Source organism: Hyposmocoma kahamanoa, unplaced genomic scaffold (genome assembly GCF_003589595.1).
Source record: "Hyposmocoma kahamanoa isolate Upper Pololo Valley unplaced genomic scaffold, ASM358959v1 85, whole genome shotgun sequence".
NCBI classification, from domain to species: Eukaryota; Metazoa; Arthropoda; class Insecta; order Lepidoptera; family Cosmopterigidae; genus Hyposmocoma; species Hyposmocoma kahamanoa.
In genome coordinates this window covers 314,433-332,193 of record NW_020654242.1, presented here as the reverse complement: position 1 = coordinate 332,193, position 17,761 = coordinate 314,433, and the positions used below count along the sequence as shown (strand labels likewise).

The window sequence follows — 17,761 nt, the reverse complement described above, 5'->3', positions numbered from 1 at the left end:
TTTGCCGAATAAAACTGAGAAATGCTAAAGTCACGTATTATGCTTATCTCAGCGAATTAAGAAGTTTAAAACGCTCCCCTGTAAACTTGGCAACTTCGACATACGATACTTTACGTAGGAGGGGTCGATTTTTATAAATCTTCTATAATTTACTTTTAATCATGTCAAACAGTGGAATGTGATACACTTACAGGATCTTTGACCTTCCATTCGTACTGCAACGCCGCGTCTGCAAGATCGTACTCGGCTTTTAGGAAAAATAGGGTTGCTTGTATAATTTTCATTTCTTGTGAAGAAACCTGGAACAAACATTTAGTAAAAGCTGTCATCAATTATGTCATATATGATAACCTAGTACACATTTTCGTTTATAAATGGATAATTAAGCATTATTGTTGCATCCCGGCTGAATCCGTCTCAAAACGGACCAGAATTCAATGAAACTCGTAATGTTCCGTTTATTAATGCTTCTTATTCTTAAATGGACAGTATTGTAACTGAGTTATACTACATCTCTTATCTTGCCCCAGAGATATTTCAAGAATAAAATATAAAGATTTTTCACATTGGAATTCACGCCTCCACAATTTGTAAGCTGGAGCGTAGCTTAGGATGCGTAGCGAGAGGTACTTTTATGAATTTAAACTGGAATAATCTTCAAAATTTGCTTTATTGAACTTTTTTACATATTTTCAGCGTTGGGTTACATTACGTACTCTCAAGATGCTCTATTCTTTTCTTATTTCATTTTTCAAAACACATTCTAATTACAAAACTATTCACTCAGCCAGTGATTCTACTCATAGAGTAGAGCCTAGACTACAGTATACACTTCGATTCTTGATTGAACACCTTATCCTATCTATGTCTATCTGACTTAGTTCAATAATCTGACAAGTCGAAAATATGAAAGAAATCGAATAAGAACGAAATCGTACAATAACTCTCTTATATAGTATATAGCGGCGTCTCCTACATCGTACCGGCCCTATCAAAGCGCCGCCGAGGCCGCCCGCCAACCAGAGCCCCTGAATTATTTACGTAATTCCACTCATATTTGCTCTGATCGGCCAGGCGCGTCTCGACCGTCCGCAACTGTATACGTTTTTACAATAAGATTCCGGAGCATATATTAAGATGATCACTTCCTAAGTTTAAAAACTACATTAAAAATATTTTGACTGGAAAGTCGTATTACAAAATTGAAGACGTGTTAGATAAAGATGTGTGAAAAGACGACACGGCTCCAGAATCCACACAAATTTAATTCAAAGTGTATTCCATAGCATTTAAGTTTATTTGAAAAGAGCAAACCCTAGAGTTTCTTGCTCGTTCTTCTCAGAGAAGTCAGCGTAGTAAACGAGCAGTCGCTTAATGTATATTTATTTTACCTATGGAATAAATGATCTTTGACTTTAACTGCAACTGTTATGGACGAGCGTGTCAATACCACCAGGTGGGCGACTTGTTCGTCCCGTGCCTTGGTCTCATAAAAAAAATCTTATACTTACAGGATGTTCTTCAAACTCTGCAACTAACTCTTTGACGGTGTCGACAAAATAGTCGCTGTGTATAGTGCGTACGGCAGTTGGCGTTTCCATGATTGTCTCGTACAGGGTTTGGCGAATTGATGGGTCTGGAGCTGAAAAGACATGAGACTTGTCAACTTTGTCTCAGGGTGAGGGGCGCACTGGCAGCGCCCCTCAGAGCTTTGCGATTTAAAGCTGAAAGTATTATGGACAGGCGTGTCTAATATATTTTATGCAACCTTTGCATAATAAGGGTTCTTAGAGTCGAGTACCGTGTTTAACTAACTAAAAGGTTCCACATTTTAAGACCGAATTATGGTAACCTATCACAATATCTATAACGTTAGTTCGAATTTTCATTACACCGAAAACCGAATTATAACGAAACCGTTGTTTATCGCAAAGACACGATTAGGTTCGGTTAAGTTAGGTTTAAAAGAAAAAAACCTTTTGCCTCTCAAAATTACGTTCGAGGTTATGAAAATTCGAGCAATCGTTATTTTTGGAAAATGTCATTTCGGACTTTTGATAGGTAACCCTGAATTATGTTAATAATTGCATAGAATACTTTTTCTACGAGAAAATAAAATAATGCAACAATACCAATATTTAAGTATATTAATGCCCGACATAATTACGAGAGTGAGGGGATTACTATGACTAGAGTGACCGAAGTCAAGGATTTAGGAATTGTACTAAATAAAGACCTAACCTTCAGAGATCATATTGTTAAGGTACGTAAAGAAGCGTATAGGAATCTAGGTTTAATTCTTCGTAGCGTTCATAGCTTTACAAATATTGAAGCGATAATCGCCTTATATAACGCCATGGTTAGAAGCTAGCTTGAGTGTAATGCGGTCATATGGGGCCCGCATGAAGGGAAACATGTGGTACCTCTTTATGAAACAATACGGCGTTTACCCATATTACACTCTGATGTACCCAAACCTATTTGTTTTAGAAATGGTTGGCTATAACACACTTAAAGTCAGGCGAGAACTTGCACTAGTATCCTGTATTTTTTAACTTTGTAGAGGAAAGATTTCCAATCCGGACCTTCTGAAGCAAATAGGCAAGTGTGTTCCGGATGTATACGTGTAGCGTCGGCGACGGCATTATCTGCTGACCGTACCGCATGGAAGGACCAACCAGCTGAACAAGGCGCCGTTGACACGCGCTTCGCATTGTCAATTTGGTGGCCAATAACGTAAGACTTAATATTCTTTTGTTCTTTGAGTGAACCCACAATGGTAACTTTGTTTGTAATATGCATCGAGTATATAGCCAGAAATAGAAACGAAATTTCATTTATTTTGTTTGAAAATTATTCTGCCATATTATTACTGTGACAACTGGGCTCCGATTGGCAAGCCCGAGTTCAAAACAATTAACGGGTGTCGTCAATTGTTTCACTTCAAATCGACCAGTTAACTTGAGCTTTGCTATAATGGACGAAAATTGCAAAATTACATATTTAATATTTAATTACCGATGAAATGTGATTCCGTTTGTTTCGTAATTAGATGTTTTGCTGTTTTTTTCACACCACCGAATAGAACAGCACGTCATTGTTAGAGATATTATCTTTATTACAATAAATACAGAATATTTTTTGGAATATACGGAGACGTAAACACAGGTCAGTAGTTGGCAAGTCTATATTTCGGTGCAAACGGGAGTTAATATTTATAAGAGCTGTATCGCTAATATGCTGCCAGGAATATATGGCCCTTATTTCGTCTATTTCTGGTTATATACTCGATGGTAATATGTTATTAAATATATAGATTATCGAGTTCTTAGGTTTTCGCGATTGTTACACATAGGAAATGAAACTATTTTTCCGGATTTAAATCGCGTATATTTGTTTTTTCAAACAAACCGACGTTTCGGGCCCTTTACAGGTCCCATGGTCACGGTTGACTGAGGTGGTAGTCTTCAACCAGTTATGTCTAATATAATTAATATAATTAAATAAATATAATTATAATTAATTAAATAAATATAAAAATAAATATAATTAATATGTTTTAGTTTATTCTAATTTCTATTAATAATTAATAATAAATTAAACTTAATAAAAATTCATTCAATAAAATAATTTATAAAACTTAATGTAGCGTAAATTGGAAAGTTTTCTTTGTAAAATTAAAAATAAGGTATTTAATTAATAACTATTGTAACTATAGTGGAACAAAATAGGGTGGTTTGCATTAATATTAGACATAACTGGTTGAAGACTGTACCACCTCAGTCAACCGTGACCATGGGACCTTTAAAGGGCCCGAAACGTCACCGGTTTGTTTGAAAAAACAAATATACGCGATTTAAATCCGGAAAAATAGTTTCATTTCCTAAATATATAGATTAGTTTAGTTATATAAATATTTCTTATGTAGCTTACTATCGCATTAGGTAAAATCCTGTAACTATAGTTTATAGGCATTGATAAATAAATAAATAAATATTTTGTTAACAATCCATGACAAGAAACGCATTTCTTTACCCGTTTATTAAGGTAGGAAAATGTTCCACCATACAGCCTCTTCATATAGTCGAAAGCCAAACAAACTCTTCAAAACAAGAAACCGAAGAGGTAGAATGAAAGTGGCCAAGTACCGCTTATGTATTAATCAATTCTTTTTTTTTATATAAAAGTTGCAAGAGTTTTAGGTCAGTTTAACCATTATGGAGGCAGTAGAGCGTTGTAGTAGCGTGATATATGATATAGCAAGAATACGACATTGTTTATTTAAAACTCATTTATAGTTCTGTGTACAAAACTATAATTGTTTTTTTCAGTTCAGTAGCTAGTACATCGAGTATATAACCAGAAATAGAGACGAAATAAGGGCCATCCATCCCTGGGCAACTCATCAAGCAAATGGGCCTAATATCACTTTTAAATCACAAATTAGAAAGCTGAAATAGTACAGCGCCAACAACTGACCTGTGTGGTACGTCTCCGTATATTCCAAAAATATTCTGTGTTTATTGTAATAAAGATAATATCTCTGACTAGCTGCTGTTTCATGTTTCATTCGGTGGTGTGGGAAAAACAGCAAAACATCTATTTACAAAACAAACGGAATCAAATTTCATCGGTAATTAAATATGTAATGTTGCAGTTTTCGTCAATTATAGCAAAGCTCAAGTTAAGCTGGTGGATTTGTATTGAAACAATTGACGACACCCGCCAATTGTTTCGAATTCGGGCTGGCCAATCGAAGCGCCGTTGTCACCGTAATGATTTGGCAGAATTGTTTTCAAACAAATTAAATGGCATTTCGTCTCTATTTCTGATTATATACTCGGTACCATTCTACTGTCTAGAATTTTGGTTCAGAACTAAAAAGAGCTCCTTTATAATATGCTTCATGAAATTATAATTAATAGATTAGAGTAAATGAGTAGAAAAACTTACTTTTCAACCAGGGTAAATTCAGACCCTTCCCGAGCTGGTGTAACGATCGCCATACTCCAGTAATTGGAACCAACGACGGCCACAACTTTGCATACATTGAGAATTCATGTTTCAGCAGTATACTGAAAAGGTAATAATTAATCTAGGATTACAAAAACGATTGGAAGCTTTTGAGATGTGGTGCTGGAGAAGAATGTAGGGAACCAGTTAGACAGAAAGATTTTTACATAAAAAAACTTTACAAATAAAAAAAATTTCAAAAGTCTATGGAATTACATATATTTGCCAAGTTTTATTGTAATCGGTTAACAGGAAATGGGTAAAAGTCAAACTCAAAATATTTCATAGGTAAACAAATTATATTTGACATCGTCAAATTGATTCAGTGACTCATTGTTTTTGTTAAAAAGTAAATAAAATAATTTTACACATTGTTTTCTCTAAATTCTCAATTCGACTTTATGATTTTTTCTTTTTTTTTTTGTATGTATGTTACGCGATAACTCCGGTATTTGTGAACCGATTTTCATGATTCTTTTTTTGTTGGAAAGTGGGTACCTCCATAGTGGTTCCATTTAATTTTGAAGAAAAATCATCCAAATCTAAGGGTAACTGTTCAGGCATGAAGATTCATATTAATAAATAACGCCTAAATTTTATTATAACGACCAATTCTTTTAATGGTTGATTTTGCTATTCTCCAATTCAAGGCGTTTTTCTCTCTCAATATATTTTCAGCAGTGAGAACCGATTTTTATTATCTCCTGTGTCAAGTTCCCTATAGTGGCGAACTAGGGGATGGATTCGGGTTTGCGTACTTTCCGGTAACCGATTTGAATTAAACAAATAGATGTAATTCCACGTGCTTTTGAGGTCGATTTTTGTTAGTACTATGTACTGAGATTATATTATAAAAGCGCACACAATTTTCTCATGATAGATGAGTTTACTTTATTCAATCTAAATTGTGGAAGTGCCAGTTTATGTTTATTTCTTAAATTAAAATTGTGTATTTTTTGATGAGATCCAATAAACCAGATTCATGCCCTAATTTGTTACCCTTAGAGATGGAATATTTATTTCAATGGGACCACTACTGAGGTACGGAGAATAGAATCAACAAAAAAGAATCATCGAAATCGGTTCACAAATTTCGGAATAACCACATAATATTAAAAAAAAAGTCGAATGAGACAAATTTTTTCCTGAATCCGGATATGTATTTATCATTCTTTCGTTCCGAAGGCAGACTGGAACGGTTAACATTCTGCCATACAGAAATCGGGTTCGTTAACGCGGTTGGCACACTCATAGCCCCGCACTATGGAAACCCTGTATCGTGGGCGCCAGGAAACCACTCACAGACAACCACAAATTACACCCAAATTCACAAGAGAAATAAATGTAGACCATACAAATATTTCTCATTAGGCAGTCCAGCATGTTAAAAGTTCGTAATTTATATCTCTCGTGAGTTTGGGTGCAATTTGTGCTTGTCTATGTATGTGTCCATGACACCAGGGGCACAGGGTTTCCATAATTCGAAGTCATGAGTGTGTGTGTTAAAAAAAGTATATATAACTATAATTATATTGTGACAACCCTACTGTCGACGGTCTAGCTCAGGATCAGTGGACTGTATATTTTCAGGTTCAGGATCTTGCTTATCCCGGGATCGGAACGAAATACTTGTTTAACTGCTTACCGACTACTGACTACGTTTATTACTCGAATTGTTCCTACTTAAGAAAATTGATTAGTCTCCCAACTAGTAGGGGTATCGGCAAGTAGGCGATCAGCGCGGTGCGCGGGGCGCGGGGTGTTGTAGAGATTAACACAACGAACTGGCGGGAGTTATACAGTTGTCTTTTTCCACTATGGCAGTAGTCAGTACTAAATTGTCAAAACTCACCTAAATTTCAAGTTGCAAAAGAACGGCTTCATATTCCCGTAATCATTATTTTTAACTGTCATTTCACAAACATCAAGCACGGTCATCAATTGCAATTCATCACTGTCATTTTTCGCTGTCAATGCTTTGGATTTTATGTCAATAACCAGACTCATATGTTTCTCTGCACATAGCCCTTCTGGCTGCGCGAATATAAGGCTTAAATAAGCGTCTTTAAGAGCTTCTTTATGCTGTTGAAACTCAAGCTCGGATATACTTTTGTTATATAAGGCTCGGCTTATATTTTTAAGCTCCACTTCTGTCTTGAAGTTTGTTATTTCATTCTCAAGGTATATGTTAAAGAGTTTGATTGCAAATTCATATTGTTTCTTACTATTTAAAACAATTGCCGTATTGTGTATATCAGATTGGAGTTTATTGTAACCTTTTTCATGATTATTACAGTTTTTAAAGCAAAGTTCTTTGATGATTTTGTACTGGTATAGAATAATTTGGCAGAAAACTGGTAAAGTTGTAGTTGTTGATATATTTTTGTCTATAGATAAAATTATTATCTGTTTAGACAGAAATGATAGACGTAAGGCGTCGTGTAATCCAGTTTTGATATCACAATTAAGGCATTTTGATATTTGTTTGCATTGTTTTAAAGTTCTCATTAAGAAGTAAATTATTTTCAAGCAAGATTCTTGTATGCTTTCGCTGTAGTTCATATTCAAGTTTTCATTATAGGTTATATACCCCTCTATATATAATTTCATAAACTGGCTTATAAATGGGTACATAAGGTGCATTGTCGAGCCATAACCAGATTTCTCAGCAGTATCAAAGTTTGTTATTAAATTGTTTAAAACGGCTTCAGTGTAAGTTGTATTTTGTTTTTCGAATATGCTGCTGATTGGGCAGATGAAGTTTAGCAAGCAATAATGTATATCTGAATTATGACCAATGAGACTGACAATGCACAAAACAATGTTTGTTAGCGATGATTCTTTGGAGTCAATTTTGGTACCATTTTCAGCAATTACATACAAACAGTCTATCAGTTTTGTGAACATATCTAACGATTCTCCTTTTGATAAATTTTTGAAGTTTTTCAAATCATCTTTTGAAGACAAAATATTGAATAATTTCCCAAAAACTGTATTAAGTTCTGAAGGATTCGAACCACTGTATAAGAAATGTAGTTTTTTTATCAAAAAATTCATTATTGTGGAACAAAATTGCATTGAATCGTACATTTGTATTATTTTGTAAATGTCCTCCGAGAGTTTCGTTAGTAAATTTCTTATTGAAAATTTTGTTTTCTGCTTCTCGATATATAAAAGTCTGTCAGCGCATATATTCCAGTATGTTTTTGCATATTCATGGAGTAGGTTGTCGTATTCATTTTCAAAGGCCATGTAGGACAGCTTTAATACGAGCTCAGATGATACTCCTTCAGTCTGAAAATAAAAATTAATTTATTCGCATTTTTTGGTGGCATTCAGATCTTTATTCAATCGCAAAGATCTGAGGGGCACAGCCTTGACTCGCTGAATACATACAAAGGTCAATAGCTGAATATCATATTTGCAAAATATCATGTGGAGCGAGCAATGCTCGAAATGCGACGAAATGTCGAATTTAATTTGTTTAAAAACTCTTCTGCCAAATATCATGACAGTGACAACTGCATTCCGATTGGCCAGAATAAATTCGAAACAATTGACGGGTGTGGTCAATTGTTTGACTTGAAATCAATCAGTTTACCTTGAGCTTTGCTGTAATGGACGTCAATTGAACAATTACATATCTTTAATTGTTAAAGATAATGAAAAGATACGATGCAAGCACATAGAAAAATTCGTGAGGTCCACTGGTTCGTTCAGTGGCTTTGTTGGCATAGTGTCTGTCACAGAATGCTTGAAGACGTCGGTTTGAATCTGGCCAGATCGAAGGAATTTTTTCTGAGTGTTCGATCTTTGTATTAGTAATTGTAATTAGATGTTATGATGTTTTTTGCACACAATCGAATGGAACAGCCGCCCATAATTTGAGATGTTATCTTTAGTACAATAAATAAAGAATATTTTTGGAATATATGAAAATGCACACACAGGTCAGCTTCGCCTCTATTTCTGGTTATATACTCGATGAGATCCGTAGAAGATAAGGGTGTAATTGTAAATAATAGTGCAATTTTTTTAGTCCTTAACTCGGAACACAAACCTGTACAATTATGTCCTTGTCACACTGGATGAGCGATAGGAGCTCCCCTTGAATAATGAGAGCATAAGGGACATTGCAAAACCTCTTTACGAGGGACATTGCCAAGGGTAAGGGTGCCAGTGAAATTACAGAAACATGGGACTTGTCCACTTATGTCTCAGGGTGACAGGCGCGATAGCAGTGTTCCTCAGATCTTTGTGATTTAAAGCTGTGAGTGGCTCTGCAACTGTCATGTACAGGCGTGTCACACATAAAAGAAAAAGGTGAAAAATAATTGATCATATATACCTCTCTAACAACATATCTGTGTATATGGTATAAAGAAGCTAGAGTCTTAACTCTGTCAGCTCTCTGGAGGGTTCTGGTCTCTCGGAGACATTGAATGGCCAGGTTGACGAGTTCTGTTTTGTCGATTTTGGCACGCCAGGTTGGTACTTTGTCCAAGTTTCTGAAATTTGTAATATGTTTATTATTGTATATAGACCCGAGTTAATATAAGACAGTTAGTTTTCTACATTGAACCGGCCGGGGATCGAACTAGGGACCTCAGAGCTAGCGACACCATGAAAACCGGTGTGCAAGCCAAGCCGCACGACCACGGAGGTCATCTTTAATACAGTACAATTATCATTTATTCGCTGAAAGATATGTGTGGTCCTCTATGTAAATTAGGAAACAGAGTAGAAGCGACAAAAAAGGTTCAATAGCTAACGAAAATTAAACGCCCAGTTCCAGTTGCGAAGGCTGAATCAAGTATCTATTTAAGACCTAAGCGTAAAGCATTTTAAGCGTCAAACAGCGTTACAGTTACCTGCATAATATACACAGAACGTTCAATGAGAACAAGCCACGATCCTTTGATGGCAAATTCGAAGAAATTGTGGTATATTCTTTGAAAACTTTCGATAAATTACAATAGTCTTGTTCCGAACCGTCTGCTTTTAATTTTGATATAAAAGCATTTGCATCCATTTTTGCAACAATAAATTACACTTTTGTAGTAATTATTCTTTTTTAATGCGAATAAACATTCAAATTGTTTTCTATCAAACAACCGACCGTTATTTTTACGGTCAAATAATACTGTTTACATTGTTGACAGTTCTTATACACAATTAGTTAGAAAGAGATAACGCATACGGGGTGTTTCGGGTGTTTCTCAAAATTATGTGGCAAGTTGATTATCTATTAGCGCTCATATGAAAAGAAATAAGCTCATTGATATTTACGTTTTGATGTTGTTGCTAATGTTTGTCAATAAATTAAAAAGAAAAATGAAAATAAAATATTATCTGCACTTTGGCAATCGCGATGCCGCATTTGTTTTAAAGGTAAACGCACATTTCGTCGGAACTGCAAGCAGTGACCGCTTACAAAATGAGTGAGCATTTCAATTGTGACATTAAACCATGTTCTAAGAACCGATGTAACCATCAAATATAATGTTAGGTTATTTCGGTGACTTCAGCTTACAATTAATGTATTGTCGGAAATTCTAACTGTAAATGAAATCAAAATCAAGAAAAAGATAATTTTAGTCGACTTGCGTGTCTTTGAATCTTGTGAAGTTTATGGCTGCGCGCGCACCTTGCGATCTGTTCAGTCATTGTTCGATTTATTTTTGTACCGTGATAAATTAATTGTTAATATAAAAAATCTATCAAAGAGTGCTTAATAGTGTGCAGTATTTAGGACAGTTGTTTCTTCACTATTTTTGGTCCTTCCAACTGTGTCATTTGTCGTTTATGTTATAATATTTTCACGATCTGTCACTGAAATGGATGCATCAGTCAGTAAGTTTTATTGTTGAGCTATATATTTGATAGCAATATGTGTTGAGAGCGATTTCTTTAGAATATCGTAACAGATTGAACAATATCAAAAAATAAAAACTACCCTTAATCACATCTCGATTACCGCGAAAATAAGTAAATTCCAAGTCCGATACGTTTGCAGCGGATTTGGTATGCGGTCATCTTACATCTGTTGCGCTTTTCAGGTATGTTGTATATTGATTTAATCTCGACTAGTACAATCAATAGATAGAACGTCAGCTTGTCTTCAGTGACTACATTTTTATTAGCAATGGATGCTGTCTTTATTTACTAAAGCAGTGTTTTAACAAATATTAAATAGTTTAATAGATTCGCATCTGCAGGATTTTTGGGTAATAGAAGAATTTTCTTTATCTATTTTGACATTTTTGTGCATACATTTTTTAAATTTCTGTACAATAGGTACAGTAAAGTAACAAAGACAATGCCAGCACTAGGACATTTTTATTGCTGACACCCTATAAAAAAAATAAAACAAGTTCGTATAAGATAGAACATGTGCAATTAACAAAAATAAACTGGGTTCTTTACTGTAGACATGTAGGTAAAATATATATATACAAGATATTTCGAGACTTCACCCAAGTTGCAACTTTTACAATCATATTGTGATTTAAATGACTGGTAACTAGACGAAAAATAAATAAAATGCAACTAGTGGCTTTTCTAATCTAATAATTAATCAATAAATATTTAGATATCAAAAATAATAATAATAATATAAATATGTCTTACTATATGTATTTTGAGAGACAAATTGCAAATGCAAAAGCAATAGAAATTAAAAACATACGTAGGTAACAAGCAACACATTGGGTTAATATTCAGGCTGACAAAGTTCACTGACCTTGTATTTTCTCTAGTCGCAGGTCAACGTGATACCTTTAAATATTAAATAAAAGTCGAAAATTGTAAGTGAGACCCAAAAGAATAGCGAAAATTAAAAATGTATGCAGTAGTAATCCAGTTATAAGCAGAGATAGGAATAGCCAGAATATAACCTAAACTTCTTAGCTACTTATAAGCCGGAAAAATGGAGCAAAGTAGTCACCAATTGGTAACCACGTGATGGAAAACGTAATAGACGGCGTCAACATCAAAGATGGGAGGATGAGCTGAAGCAAACTCCAAGGCCATGATGGAGAAGAGAAGCTCTTTTTTTATCTTATTTATTTACTCATATTACAATAATTTATTATCTAGATACTTGACACTCTTAGGGTCGTATTCCAGAACTCTACTCAATACTCAAGTCAGGAATTGAGTATTGCACTGAACACTGAAAATCATACTCAAGGCCTTGCCCTTAAGGTCGTATTTCCAGTGCTTGATATCATACTCAAGTCTGCTCAAATACTGACTTGAGTGTGATTTTAAGTACTGGAAATACAAACCTAAGGGCAAGGACTTGAGTATGATTTCTAGTGCTTTAAATCATACTCAAGTCCTCACTAGAGCATTGAGTAGAGTTCTGGAACACGACCCCTAAACCTAAAGGGTTTGTTTGAATGTTACTTTATGCTTAATATTTATACACACATAATCTTATACATATAGACAAAATTTTGTGTAATACAAATAAGCGTACATGTAGACAAAGCGTTTCACAAATAATAACAAAAAGAAAGAAACAATATCGTGATATTTAACAATCTTAATAAATTAAATATAAATAACTATATTATTATAATATATAATTTTTTATTTTATTTATTTAACATTTAATTTATGTATTTAATTTTTTTTGATAGAGCCCCCTGGAAAGATGTGTGCCTAGGCCAACACGCTGCGTTAAGATGTATAATGTAAAAATTGAAAATGCAACATACAATTGTAATGTAAAAAATATTTTTAATAGCTTAAAAGACTTGATAAATACATAAATAACCCTAAACTTCAAGTGGGTGACCCCTCTAAAAAGAAATAAATTAAACAGCCTTCTTCTCAAAGCATCGATGGCGTACACTATAATGCTTACCATCGCGGTGAAGGGATTGGCCAATCGACGCGAGGTACTCGCCGGTGGTTGCCCAGGATGCGCCATATGTACAGGAAAGTGGTACGAGGTTTCGTGCACCTCAATAATAAAAAAAATACATTACTAAACTGAGCTTACTGCCACCGTATCTATTTTAATAGCAGTAGAGCTCCTTGTGAAAGAGTTCGTCCAGGGAAGCACTGCCACCTTACCTATTCCTGCCTCTAGGCAGTAGTGTGAGCATTACTGCCTTTTCCGGTTTCACAGGGTAAGGTGGCTGGTGAAATTACAGGCAAATGGGACTTGTCAACTTATGTCTCAGGGTGTCAGGCGCAGTAGCAGTGCCCCTCAGATCTTTGTGATTTAAACCTCGTGAGTAGTGCTGCAATTGTTATGGACAAGCGTGCCGCTTACCTAGACATACGACCTGTTCTTCCCGTCACTTAGTTTTTTATTAAAAAAAATATCACACTTTTGGTAAAACACAGACTTAACTGTAAGAACTTGTAATCCCAAAACACTTTTAAAATGGAATTTATATGGAAAAATTGAGACGTATTATGCATTCCTTAAATTTTTCTGCAGAGGATGTGATGCGCTTTATAATAGTATAATATTTAAGAGCTCTTCAAATGTGCTTAGAAGCCCTCAATACAAAACTTCTAATTAATTTTCTGTAAATTTTACAAATGTAAAGTAAGTCTTTGTTTCACCAGAGATGCAATACACTAGGTACACAGAAAAAAATATAGAACAAAATACGATACAATAATTCCGAGATTTCAGAGGGAGGTATAATACAGTCTTGTGTTATTTCTTTGAAGTTCAGATAATTATACTCTGTTTTAGATACCGATCTCTGTTTATAAGCGAACAAACTGCCAGACAGATTAATTACAATTCTCAGAAAGTCACAAGTACAAGGGGAATGTTCCGAAATAACTAATGAAACTTAGTTATCTGTTGTTCCAGATTAAGTTAACAACAACGAAATCATCAATGACGAACTGCATTTTTTAACGCACAACACTGTTCAAAAGCAACTCAACAATGTCTGTTCCTGATGTCGTAAATCAGGAAGCAAATATACCACAAACCACGTTGGCCTCTGAAGTACTATTTGTTCAAATTCAGTTAGAGCCTGAAGGATTACCCAACACAGAAGGGCATGAAGTATATGATTTGTATGTTGGGCCTGGTGTCCTACTACCTCCTGATGATGTTCGGGAACCTGATGAATCTCAAAGTGTACAGGTCGAGCTACATCAGGTTCCTGTCGATGATGGAACAAAACAAGACACAATGGAACTTTTACAGCAGCCAGAAACTCTATCGAATGTTCAGCTTACATCTAAAGAAACAGAACAAGACTTAATGGTTGCAAACGAATACATTAAACAAGATATAGCAAATACAGCTTTATTATCTACAACTGGAAGACTTCCTATGCCGAACTTAGAACTCTCCAACACATCGTCACCAAATACGTTCCTAAGCGACCTGAATTCAACGTCTCCCTTCGACTTTTATCATGTTCTTGGTACACCTAGTGAGGGGCCCTCTTACACTGGATCTTCCGGCTCATGGGATCCATACGAAGATATTATAGTGGACATGGATAGCGTTTATAATGCCTGTTTACAGGCAGGAACTTCTCAGCAGCTTCAAGAGTTGACAACGAAAAGCGAAGACAGTGAAAAAACAAACATAGAAACAAATATACATGAAAACAATATTAAAACCAAATACAGTGAACTAACCAATGTAAAGACAAACAAAATAAGTGAAGAAAAACAATTTTACGAAATCTGTAACAAAGATTTACAAATAAATGAATATCTAGTTATCTACACTCAGGATGGCACGTTGAACAATGAACAATTCAAAGAAATTGAACCAACGAATACACCGAAATACAACAAACCATACATAAAATATAAAAAGGTAAAAGAAGAAGAAAGGCATATTTGTGAAACATGTAACAAAGAATTTAGGAGAAAATATAGTTTGAAAGAACATCTGCTCACCCATAATGTCAATAGACCGTATGTATGTAATGTTTGTGACAAAGGTTTTGTCAGAAAAGATCATCTAACTAGACATTCAAAGATTCATAAACGTAACAAATATGTCTGCGAATGTAATGTTTGTACAATACCTGCCAACCACAAGGCTTCTACTACAGAAAAATGCAGTTCAGCGAATTTGCATCAAGGTCACGAAATCAATCAAGACCTGACTACTGCCGGGCCTAATGTAGAACAGCAGTCAGTTGATGTGGCACACACTTGCGATTTAGCTCAACCAACTGAACAACCAGAAATAAATGGTAACAACAACATTGACGAATCGTGTCAACGGAAATTTACATGTGAATTTTGTAACAAGGAATTAAGTTCTTTGCGTTATTTACATGAACATCTGCTTAATCATACTGGGAGACCATTCATATGCCATATTTGTAACAAATCCTATATTACAAAAGGCCACCTTAGTAGACATTTAGAGATTCATGATTCCAATCGAAGTAAAACAAAAAAAATAAGTTCAAAACAATATAATTGTGAGCTTTGTGACAAACAATTCAGAAAAAAACACAGTTTTAATGAACATCAATTTATCCATACTGGGGAAAAACCATTTGCATGTAATATTTGTAATACATGTTACAGCAGAAGGGGCAGCCTTAATAGACACATGAAGACTCATAGATATAACCAATTCAAATGTGATATTTGTAACAAAGATTACAGCACCGAACGAGCACTTAAAAGACATTTACTTACTACACACACAAAATTGAAGGAATTTATTTGTGACACTTGTAACAAAACATTTATTAATAAACAATATTTAATAAGTCACTTAAGAAGTCATTCTGTCGAAAATGTAGAAAAAAAATTTGTTTGTAAAATTTGTAAAAAATGTTACAAAAAGAAGTATAGTCTTAAACTACATTTAGCTACACATACTAACAAAGTACAAGCACCATTTATGTGTTATATTTGTAACAAAAGTTATCGTCAGAAACAGCATTTAAGTCATCATTTACTATTCAAACATACTAAAGAGAAACAAGTAAAAAAACTATTTCAGTGTGAAATTTGTAACGAACTTTGTAAAGATAAAGACTTATTGGAACAACATTTATTAATTCATTCTGAAGAAAAAGAAGTAGAGAAACCATGTGCTGTTCAAAATTATCTTACTCTGCAGACCTATGTTCAACAGTGGACACCTTTCGGCTGACGATTAGACGATACCGGATTGCCGGTTGAACCAAGTTAAGAAACAAACTTTTCTGAATTGGCTCGGCTCTGTACCATTGTATAAATTTGTATAATTGTTGATGTTGTTTGTAATTTTCCTTTATGTGATTTTTTTATAAAAATAGTTGTTGAAATTTTGTTATCTATTCCGTGTACCTACAGTAAACTGGTAAACAAGTAATGACTAGATGTATAATAGTAAACTTTGTATAGGTATTATTCAAATCGGTATCTTATTTTATTGCCATATTAGAACATGCTTCAATATTACGATTGAATATTGATAAAAAACGTTACTACGCCATCACCATTTCAGGGAACAAAGCAATATGTGAGTTTTTACAAAGAATTTTAAGGAATACGTGGGACGCGGTTCAATGCGTGTTCACCTTAATGAATAGGTTTATATAAATAAAAAAAGGAAATGTATTGCGAATAACTTAAATCTCGTTAAGGTGCGTACAGATCTGGCGAATGCGTAGGCATACTGCTCGCGCACTGCTTGCGTGCAATTAAATACATGTTAATATAAGCGGCACACGAACAGCACGCGAACATCGCACAACGTAACACAAGGTAGAGCCTTTCGCAAATAGGCGCATTTGCAGCATATTCACCAGATCTGCACGCACCCTTGGGTTTTACCTACTTCGATTAAACTCTATACGGTGGATAAATAATAAGGTCATAAGGTCGGATAATATTTCTGGTGGTGATTATGCACTATTCGATGATACGACATTTAAAAAAATAAACATTTTTTTTAAATGTCGTTTAACCGTGTACTTTATTTTGCGGAACCAAAATGTTTGTAAAATGTTTTTTTGCGAATTCAAAATATGTTTACTACTTCTCATGCTCTTGATTTATGCAAAAGAAGATATTTAGGGGCTCATACTTTTTTTTAACTTTTCATCACCATGATAAAAATACCCATTTGTGATGTTTACGAACATAAATAAAAAAAAAAGAAAAATACAATGGCGCGAAAGTACTCCATACTCATTTCTATTAAAATAAAATGTATTATTGAATTGCGTCGCATTCGTAGTAAAGAACTTTTAAATCGGTTGTAAAACCCGTTTAATACTAAAAAAACTAGAGCCGCCCAGTGTTCATTTGACACCGTAACGTTACCATGAGAAATAGAGTCAGATATTTTCGTTATACTGCATGAAACAACTTTCTATGACGATGAGAAAACTGCCTTGACATAAACAACGCATTTGCATTTTGGTAACTCGACCATGGAATATGTAACAAAGAGAAATGTCATTTAATTTGTTTGAAAACTATTCTGCCAAATCATTACGGTGACAATTGCTCGGATTGGCCAGCCCGAATTCGAAACAATTGACGGGATTCGTCAATTGTTTCACTTCAAATCGACCAGTTTAATTTGGGCTTAGCTATAATGGATGAAAATTGAAAAATTACATATTCGGTATTTAATTACCAATGAAAAGTGATTCCGTTTCTTTTGTAATTAGATGTTTTGCTGTCAGGTCAGCTGTTGGCGTTGTACTATTACAGTTTTCTAATTTGCGATTTCAGCGCAAACGAGAGTTGATATTTAAAAGTGATATATGGATGGCCCTTACTACGT

General features: G+C 34.5%; 2 protein-coding genes across 2 annotated transcripts; one reads left to right on the top strand and one right to left on the bottom strand.

The window, feature by feature from the left end:
• Positions 1-164: 164 nt before the first annotated feature.
• LOC113234590 lies at positions 165-10,045 on the bottom strand. Its single transcript, XM_026469943.1, has 6 exons — positions 9,885-10,045; positions 9,362-9,521; positions 6,866-8,307; positions 4,954-5,075; positions 1,512-1,642; positions 165-299 (listed from the first exon to the last, which is right to left on the bottom strand). The coding sequence occupies exons 1-6, from the start codon at positions 10,043-10,045 to the stop codon at positions 165-167; spliced, it is 2,151 nt and encodes a 716-aa protein (XP_026325728.1).
• A 2,615-nt stretch (positions 10,046-12,660) lies between these two features.
• Positions 12,661-16,135, top strand: LOC113234589 (zinc finger protein 836-like). The gene is made up of 3 exons (XM_026469942.1): positions 12,661-12,746; positions 13,859-15,710; positions 16,011-16,135. The coding sequence occupies exons 2-3, from the start codon at positions 13,937-13,939 to the stop codon at positions 16,133-16,135; spliced, it is 1,899 nt and encodes a 632-aa protein (XP_026325727.1). The 5' UTR covers positions 12,661-12,746; positions 13,859-13,936.
• Positions 16,136-17,761: the final 1,626 nt, after the last annotated feature.